The sequence below is a fragment of the Echiichthys vipera genome, assembly GCF_963691815.1.
Source record: "Echiichthys vipera genome assembly, chromosome: 19".
In the NCBI taxonomy this organism is placed as follows: domain Eukaryota; kingdom Metazoa; phylum Chordata; class Actinopteri; order Perciformes; family Trachinidae; genus Echiichthys; species Echiichthys vipera.
Genome location: NC_139844.1, coordinates 7532601 through 7541703, shown reverse-complemented (window position 1 = coordinate 7541703; position 9103 = coordinate 7532601). Strand labels below are relative to the sequence as shown.

General features: G+C 43.8%; 1 protein-coding gene across 4 annotated transcripts in view; it reads left to right on the top strand.

The window, feature by feature from the left end:
- Nucleotides 1-8848, top strand: part of hivep2a (HIVEP zinc finger 2a) — a 124995-nt gene extending 116147 nt beyond the window's left edge. For 3 of the 4 annotated variants that reach the window (XM_083934095.1, XM_083934096.1, XM_083934097.1), the window contains 4 exons: nt 1750-2614; nt 3753-3852; nt 4908-5027; nt 5577-8848. In XM_083934095.1, the coding sequence (XP_083790221.1) occupies nt 1750-2614; nt 3753-3852; nt 4908-5027; nt 5577-6341 (1850 nt within the window). In that variant the 3' untranslated portion in view covers nt 6342-8848. The remainder of the gene's footprint in view (nt 1-1749; nt 2615-3752; nt 3853-4907; nt 5028-5576) is intronic. The other variant, XR_014593642.1, reaches the window with a different exon arrangement.
- Nucleotides 8849-9103: the final 255 nt, after the last annotated feature.

The window sequence follows — 9103 nt, the reverse complement described above, 5'->3', positions numbered from 1 at the left end:
TGTGTGTGTGTGTGTGTGTGTGTGTGTGTGTGTGTGTGTGTGTGTGTGTGTGTGTGTGTGTGTGTGTGTGTGTGTGTGTGTTGGCTCGGCGTTTAATTGGGACATGACGCAGGGGTTTGGGGGAGAGCGAGGGCTTCAGAAAGTCAGTCAGAGAGTCGGTGAGACATAAACATTTGTGGTTTGGGGAGAAAGCTGTTGTATATAAGAGACTAACTGGAAAAGTAGTGCAGTGTTAGTGGATGTAATTTCCGCTCAGAGCAGTCGGCTTAATACAATTTATTAACTTTATTTCTGCTTCTCCACGCTGGAGGACGTCCAGGAGAAAATCTATATCATACAAATGTGTTTTTTCATATTAATACTTGACTTTGGCCAGATGAATCCGTCTGAAGTTCAGGATTAGGTTGTATCTTCGTTAACTTTGACCCTTTACTACAAAGAGTCACAACCAAAAAAAACAACTGTTTCTTTCCCAAAAGTATCAGCCAATCAGCTGCATACGTTTTCTTGGTCGCCTGCCAACAGTAACTCTGCAGCTACTGTACAATAAGACCCTGCGACTCTTGGCTGCAGTCCACCCTGCAGAGAAACCAAAGCGTCGAGGGGTTTTTGTCTCAAATAACTTTGTTTTATTTTGTTTTTATATTTTATTGGTTGGAGCTGGTGGGAATGTGGTTTCAGTGGAGTTCAGTTTCACATCCAAACTCTTTCTGCGACCAGTTATTCTTACAAACTGTCTCTCTCTCTGCATGTCTCTCTCTACCTCTTCTACTTCTTCTTCTTCCTTTTCCGCTTTCTTTACTTTCTCTTTCCCGCCTCTTTTTCTTTTGTACCCTGGGCTTTCCTTTTCTTCTGCTTCTTCTTCTTCTTCTTCTTCTTCTTCTGACTCATCTGAAATTTTATTTTCCTCCTCTTCCTCCTCTCCCACTTCCTCTACTTTACTTTTTCCTCTTGTTCTTCGACTTCCTCTGTTTTCTTCTTCCTTCTCATCCTTCCTCTTCTTCTCCTACTTGTTCTTCTTCCTCCTCTTCTTTCTCTCTCCATTTTTCTACTTTACTTCCTTTTGTCTTCCTCTTCCTGTACTTTCTTTTTTCCTCTTCTTCTCAAACTTCCTCTGTTGTCGGTTTCCTCTCGTTTTGCTTCTTCTTCTTCTTCTTTTCATCCTCTTATTCCTATCTCAATTCCTCTACTTTACCTTTTTCATTTTGTCTTCCACTTCCTGTTTGTTTTTTTCTTATCATTCTTCTTCTGCTTCTTTCACTTTTCCTCCTTTTCGTCCTCTCTCACTTCCTGTACTTTTTTCTTCTTTTCCTCTCTCCTACTTCCTCTACTTTATCTTTTTTTCCACTTCCTTTACTTTCTCTTTTCCACCTCTTTTTCCTTTATTCTTCTTCTGCATCTCTTTTTTCCTGTCTTCATCTATTTGTGATTCCTCTGCCATCTTCCTCTCCTCCTCTTCTTCCTCTCCCACTTCCTCTCCTTTTTTCTTCTTTTCCTCTGTCCTATTACCTCTTCTTTATCTTTCTCCATTTCCTTTACTTTCACATTTTCCTCCTCTACTTCCTCATCTGCTTCACTGTCTCCTCCTACGTCTTCTTCTTTTTCTTCTTGCCTCACTGTTTTCTCTATTTTCAGTTTTTCTCCTCTTCTCTTTTTCCATCTTCTCCTTTCCTTTATTTACTTTCTCTTCTTTTCTTTCTTCTACTACTCTTTTTATTTAACCTTTTTATGCTCTTCTTCCTCTCACAGATGTCAGCGAGGAAGGCCAGAGGTCTGAAAAGATGTCCAGAGGCGCCATGGCGGTGCACCAGTTCTCAGACGCCGACGACTCAGACGGTGGAGAGGACGACGGCGATGAGGTGGATGATGACGACGAAGAAGAGGACGACTATGATGGGGACTCCACTCCAAAGACCCGTTCGCGCTCCACCAGCCCGCAGCCGTACAGCCTGCCCGCCATGTCCATAACAGCGGTGGCATCCTCCCACCCTGCTCCTCACCTCTCTCATCACTCAGCGTCTGACCTCCTGGGCACCTCCAACAAGCCTCCATTGTTTGGCTACTTCACCACCGTGCCGAGCATCCAGATCACGCCGCAGGCTCCGCCCACTGACCGCAGCCAGACGGAGTACCAGCAAGGCCTGCAGAGGGCGCTGGGCAGCCGCCTGCTGGCTCCACCTTCCTCCTCCTCTATGGATGAAGAACTCCCTGTCCCCTCCCCAGACCTCTCCTCGCCCTCCTCCCGCCTGTCCTCACCCGGGTTGGACCAGTCGGGCTGCCCCTCTCCCATCTCCCCTTCCTCATCACCTTCAGCCCGTCGATATCTCTCCCCAAGGCGCGACCTCTCGCCCCGCGCCGGGCACCTGTCACCCCGCCGAGACATCTCCCCTCTGCGCCATATCTCCCCCAAGAGGGACCTGGGGGCGGCGGGGGGTTACAGGCGAGACCTCTCCCCCAGGAGGGGGCACCTCTCTCTGCTCTCCCCTCTCTCTCGGCCCACGTCTCCAGCGGGAAGAGACTACAAGCGCGACCTTTCGCCACGAGGCCGCCACAGAGCGATGATCCGGCCTGTTTCTCCTCGCCGAGGGCTCCACCAACACCTCCACCACCAAAGGTGAGTCGAGGAGAGGGGGACCTGACCAGGTCTTCATTGTGTCCGTGATAAAATCTCTTTCGGACTACAGAGCGTACGCAGATCAGCATGCACATTGTCAGCTTGTTGTTAGCTTTGTAGCCACAAAAACTAACATTAATGTCGTTGTCATGGAAACAAAACCCACCGGGCACTTCGACGCAGCTTTTTTCGCCAGAAAAAGACGCTACGAGAACAGGTCCCCAGGACAGGCGCTCTCATCGAATGCCCTTTTGGCTTAGTGGCCAAGTGCTGTACTGTAGCACCTGCCTGTTAAGTGGGGGTCATGTGCCCAGAAGCACATTCGCCCATTCACTCCCATACATGCGGGGAAGAGGAGATCACCTCTGAAAAAAATCCCTGGATACCAATGAAAAGGCTCAGAATTATTTTGAGACCCTCTACTAAAAAAATGTATGTGGGCATCATTTAGACCCTACCAAAATCGAGTTATGGGCAGGAGAAGGAAGGTGCACAGCTAAGAATAGCTGTAGCGAAGCAACTCCAACAGCTTAGGGCCCTTCTCCGTAAAGGTCCAGTACAAGGCTCCGGCAGAGACACAACTCTTCTGCTCAAACTTTTTGTGCATTGTTTCCGATGTTTTTTCTATTGTTTCGTGCTTGGCGCTCGGGCATGGACTCAGGAACGCAAACATTTCTACATCTGATAAGTCCTCCCGCGTTCACGAGAAAGCGCCACACAACCAGGAAGTAGTGACGTTCTTAAGTAAGCATGCACCACTGAGCAGCTTTCATACAAATGCATGGCCGCCATTTTTCGGTACGCCGTCCTTACTTTAATACGTCCATGTATGAGGACACATGCCCCCAGAGTACTTATTTTTTTTATATATTTATTCTTCAATTCCTTTCAGAGTGTCCAGGCTTCAAGGATGATCACAGTCCAACCTTGTTCAAAGGGATAAATGTAGGTCGGATAACGTAAAAATGATTAAAAAATAAACCAAACACAACAAATACAGAGCATAGATCGAAGGAAAAGTTGCAGCAATACATGAAAAAACATCGGCAGAGTGTTTTTAAGTTAAAGATCTGGATGAACGTTTTTATACTTGATGATGAATTTAATGTGACATTTGTGTTGATTGTGTGACCACCAGCCAGCAGAGCGGGTCTCGGGGCCTCAGGCCTGGTCACCAGGCCGGGCTGCTGGGTCAGGCCGAGCTGGGACGTCGCAGAACCAGCGCAGAGATGGAGACGGTAAGAGTCCATACAACTCAAAACAAAATTAGAGACTCCCAAATTAGTAAGTTAGCAACACATTCTCTCGTCACATATTGACACGTAGACAGGACCCTTGGCATCATGTTTTTAACACTTTGGGTACCACTGTGGCATTATTTCTCAACCGTTCTATCTGGATGAACCTTGAGTGTCTTTGTTCGCAAGGATGAACTTTATATATACGTTTTTACATGTAGGTGCTAAACTTTCTGACACTCCTGCTGTGGTCTGTAGTGGTAAACCTGGAGCAGATGATGTGGGAAGAAAAGACAGAGAGAAGAGGCAGGAAAGCGTCTGGCAGACGGAGCAGAAACATTCAGAGAGGATGAGGGAATAGAGAGCGAGTCAGATAGACGGAGTGTGTTAGAGAGAGGCATGATTGAAGATCGGGCTGCTGGGTTTTTTGGTGGTAATGGGATCTTGGCCGGCATTGGTGGTGTGGTTAATAACGCGGCTGTTTTTCTTCTTAAGAGCCCTACTTCAAACTCTGGCTTCTGCTGCTGGTCCCACTTAAACAAAGCCGAGAGAGAGAGAGAGAGAGAGAGAGAGAGAGAGAGAGAGAGAGAGAGAGAGAGAGAGAGAGAGAGAGAGAGAGAGAGAGAGAGAGAGAGGGAGGGAGGGAGCGCTTGGCTTTGATAACCGACTCTTCTCTAAATGATAGATTCATGTTTTAACAGCCATTATTGAGGCACCGACACCTGCGTTCAGAACAACACACACGTTTTCCATCAAGGCTTTTTAATTTATTTTATTACTAAATATTTGGTTTCCATTGCAAAGCCTCAAAGTGTGTTTATTGTAAATGTGCTGTGTGTGTGTGTGTGTGTGTGTGTGTGTGTGTGTGTGTGTGTGTGTGTGTGTGTGTGTGTGTGTGTGTGTGTGTGTGTGTGTGTGTGTGTGTGTGTGTGTGTGTGTGTGTGTGTGTGTGTGTGCCCAACATCAAATGTAAATGAACAAAGAGAAAGAAATATTAAAATCAATTTGCTGGTTCATGATTATGTTTTTTTCCATGTTCGTCTCTGTGTTTGCAGGAACATTGTCTGGGCTCACTGTCGTCAGGGGAACGGGACCAGGGCGGTAGTCGTGGTAACCAGTCCAGCCCACCTCACCAGGTCCTATTCAGTCACCTTCCTCTCCACTCTCAACTCCAGGTATTTCGGTTGTTTTTTTATATATAGAGAGAGAGAGATTTTTATTTTGTATTTTGATGAGTTTAAATAGTATATTTTATTTAATAAAATTAATTTTCTTTAATACATTTTTAATTCTTATGTTAAAGGTAATTTGTTTAAAATATTTCAATTTACTTCATTAATATATTTTTTATTTTCTTTATTTTATTTTGTATATATTTTTGTTTGTTGTGTTTTATTTTTATATTTATTTTTTTATTTTCTTTCCATTCTTTTTCTTTTATTATTTTTTCTTTTATATTTTGTATTTTGGTGAGTTTAAATAGTGTATTTTATTCAGTAAAATTAATTGAATATATATATTTTTTTTTTTCTAAATATTTCTAATAATCTAATTTTTCACATTTTTTATTTCTATAATGAGGTAATTTGTTCAAAAATACCTAATTTTATTTTGAAAATATATTTCTAGATTTTCTTTAGTATTATTCTTTATTTTGAATATATCTGGTTTGTTGTATTTTATATTTATATATTTAGTTATTCAAACTATAATTTTCATTCCAGGTGCGTTCTCCGTTCCCAATGATCCCCATCGGGGGGATCCAGATGGTACACTCCGTCCCCACGTCCGTCACCACACATCTGAGCCAGCAGGGGGCGCAGCAGATCGCGTCCCGCCTGGTGCTGCAGAAGAGCACGTCGGAGGACTCCACCAGCAGCGAGGCCGCCCCGCCACATCTCACCTCCTTCACCGAGAGGGGAGTCCTAGGGGGAGGAGGAGGAGGGGAGAGGCCGAGGGAGTTGACTTCACCTCACCCCTCATCGCAGGAGAGAGGAGGAGGAGTGAGGCAGGAGCAGGACGAGAACATCCACACCTGCACCAAGGCCATCGCCTCGCTCTGCATCGACTCGGAGCAGCTCGCCGAGAGAGGAGGAGGGGGCGGCAGAGGGGATAGAGGGAAAGATGGAGGCAGAACTCCTTCCTCCTCTCCCTCTCCTTCTGCATTGTCCCACGACTCACAACAACAACAACAACAACATCAGCAGCGGCGTTTGCCATCCATCTCCATGTCGCCGCCGTCTCCTCACCCTTCGTCATCTCCCCCGCAAGGTCCCGGCATTCAGCACTTTAGCGGCCTGGAGCTCAGGCCTCCCCACCCGTCCATCCCCGCCTCCCCTCACTCCTCCTCCTCCTCCTCCTCCCCCTCTCCTCACCCTTCTCCCAGCCCCGGCTCTGAAACCCCCCAGCCTCCGACGGCGCCCAAACCTCTGAAGCCGGAGAGAGACAGGGAGGCGGGAAGCACAAAAAGAAGCAGAGACGTGTCGTAGGGCTGCAGAGGGAGAAAGAGGAGGAGAGACGTTGTTTTTTTTGTTTTTTTGGATAATAGGAAGGGATGAAGTGCAACAGAGAGAGAAAAAAAACGACTTTTGCACACTTTACACACATATTCTTCACTTTAAACACACTCTCTCTCTCACACACACACACACACACACACACACACACACACACACATGAACACAATGCATACAAAGAAAAACAGCTCTCGTCAAAAAAAACAGAAAAACACACTTGTGCAGTTTTAATGTGTGTGTACAAGCATGCCTGTTCTAACCAGGGAGGCCTGCTCTCAAGACTCAACTTTTCTTATTTAAAGACTATGAAGAGGACGGTGGCACATGTGTGGTCACTCCCACCGACACGAGCCCGGCCGAAATCTGCGAAAGGAGAAAAAAGAAATAAAAAGGTGAAAAGCGGTACGATTTTAAAAAGAAAACACAGAAATCAGACAGCTACGTGTGTGCCTTTTCTTTCATCCTTTTTTTTGTGTTTGTCTTTTGCTTATATTCTTATAAGCAAACAAAGCAGGAAGGTTCATGTAAATACAAATATTATCACGTTTTTGGCGTATCAGCTTTGTAATAAACGCAGTCCCCTCACCTCCCACTTCCTTCCTACCCTCCCCCCCCCCCACTTCCTGTATATGTTTGTTTTTTGGACACCTTAAAGTCTCGACAAGCGATGTGAAGTTATGGATATTACTATTACGTACGGTTGCACTAAAACATATTTTTATATGAGTGAAATTTTAAAAAATGGCTTTTTTTGTGTACAGCGGCAATTCTATAATACTATTTATTATTGTTACCATGTTTCATAAATTGTACATTTTTTTCTTAAATGTCGTGGATGCCTTTTTCTAAATGTAAAGCATGGGGTTTTTGCTATCGCTTACATTAGGGCGAGGATATGTACACTGTAATATGGCTTTATATGTTAGGCCTATTTATATACATCTAAGTGAGCCCCTCTACTTGGAGGTATATACACATAGAAGTAAGATTTACCAGAATATTTACCCAGCATATGAATACAGTATATAGAATCTATCAACCTGTCTATCTATCTATCTATCTATCTATCTATCTATCTATCTATCTATCTGTCTATCCATCTATCTGTCTATCTATCTATCTATCTATCTATCTATCCATCTATCTATCTATCTATCTATCTATCTATCTATCTGTCTATCTATCTGCACTTAACATTTAGAATGACATTCACATAACGGTAGTTTGCTTGTACATTTTCTCCGCTGCTCTTTGCCTGTCCCTGCTTGTGATGATTTTTTTTTTTTTTTTCACTTCCTTTTGTGGTATTAATTTTGATTTTATTTTTTACGATGCACAGACTTGCTCTCAGCATTAAGTGAATGAACATGCCTTCTTGCACCGTGGCATTCTGCTCAACTGTTGGTTTGAAAACCCCTCCGCGCGCACACACACACAGACACACACACAGACACACACACACACACAAACACACACTCACACACACAGCTCCCTAACATGAATATTGATGTTACGCAGAATGAATACAGATTTATTAATGGTTGGACATCTGAACGGGGGAAACATTCCAGTCTGTGTAAATATTCACAGACACATTTATCTGGCGTCGATGCACATTGTGGCCATGGCAATCAACCCACCTTAATTTATGGCTTTTCTTTCTACAAACACACACACACACACCAAACTCGCTGACAAATGCACCTTATATTTCCTCGGATCTCTGATATGAAAAGTCCCAGCGCTCTGATCAGTTTTTCTTTTTTGTTTTTTTGCAGCAAACGCTGATTGAAATGGAAGTGTTTTGGAGGAGAACTGCTCTGCACTCTGAACCCTCCAAACTGTCTGGGAAAAAGAATCAAAATAGTACATTTAACAGGCGTTCTGCACTGCTTTCTTCTTTTTTAAATCCCTCCTTCCTCTCCTGAGCATCTCTTTTGTAGCTAAGCAATATTTAGCCAAAACTCTGCTCACCAGCAGAGAGTGTATTTGTTGCAAGGCAACAAGAAGCGTTCTTGAAACTCCTAAAATCAGGAGTAGGAGGGAGCAGTCGGAGGTGATTTCAGCGACTCTTTTGACAGTTTTTGGGTGGAGTCGGGCTGGCTGCAATGTGAGTGTGTATCTCTGTATTCTGTATCGGTGTGTATTCGACCAGTATATCCTCTTCTTATGACTTTTTTCTATTTGATCCTCCGTTATGTCCTCTGTTATGTACACTTATCATGACGACAATGATGTCTTTAAAAACAAAAAAAATCTCTTTCTCTCTTTCAAAGATATCAAAGCACAAGTCATTGTATAGAAATGACAACAATACAAAAAACAAAAAAAGGACAAAAAAAGGTAAACGTGCATATAAAAGGGTAACTTTTGTGATGGTGTTCTGTGGAATTAATACATATATCATGTATGACCCCAGTGGCAACAAGGAATCGCAGTCAAAGTGGAAAAATGGATTGTTGTTTTCAAATAAATATGAATAGAATCATTTGTTTGTCTGCGCTCTTTCTTCATTGCTTGTTGTTTTAAGGCCCTGTTTACACGTGAGCGGTTATTTTCAAAAACAGATCTTTCCCTGCGTTTGTGCCCTTGGTTTACACGCGAACAAAGAATTCACCTCTGAAAACGCCAGAGTGGAGATTTTGAAAAACTCCGATTGCATGTTTGCATGTAAACAGAAAAAAACTGAGTTTCTGGCAAGGCTAGGAAGGAGGCAAGGACACCAATCAAAGATG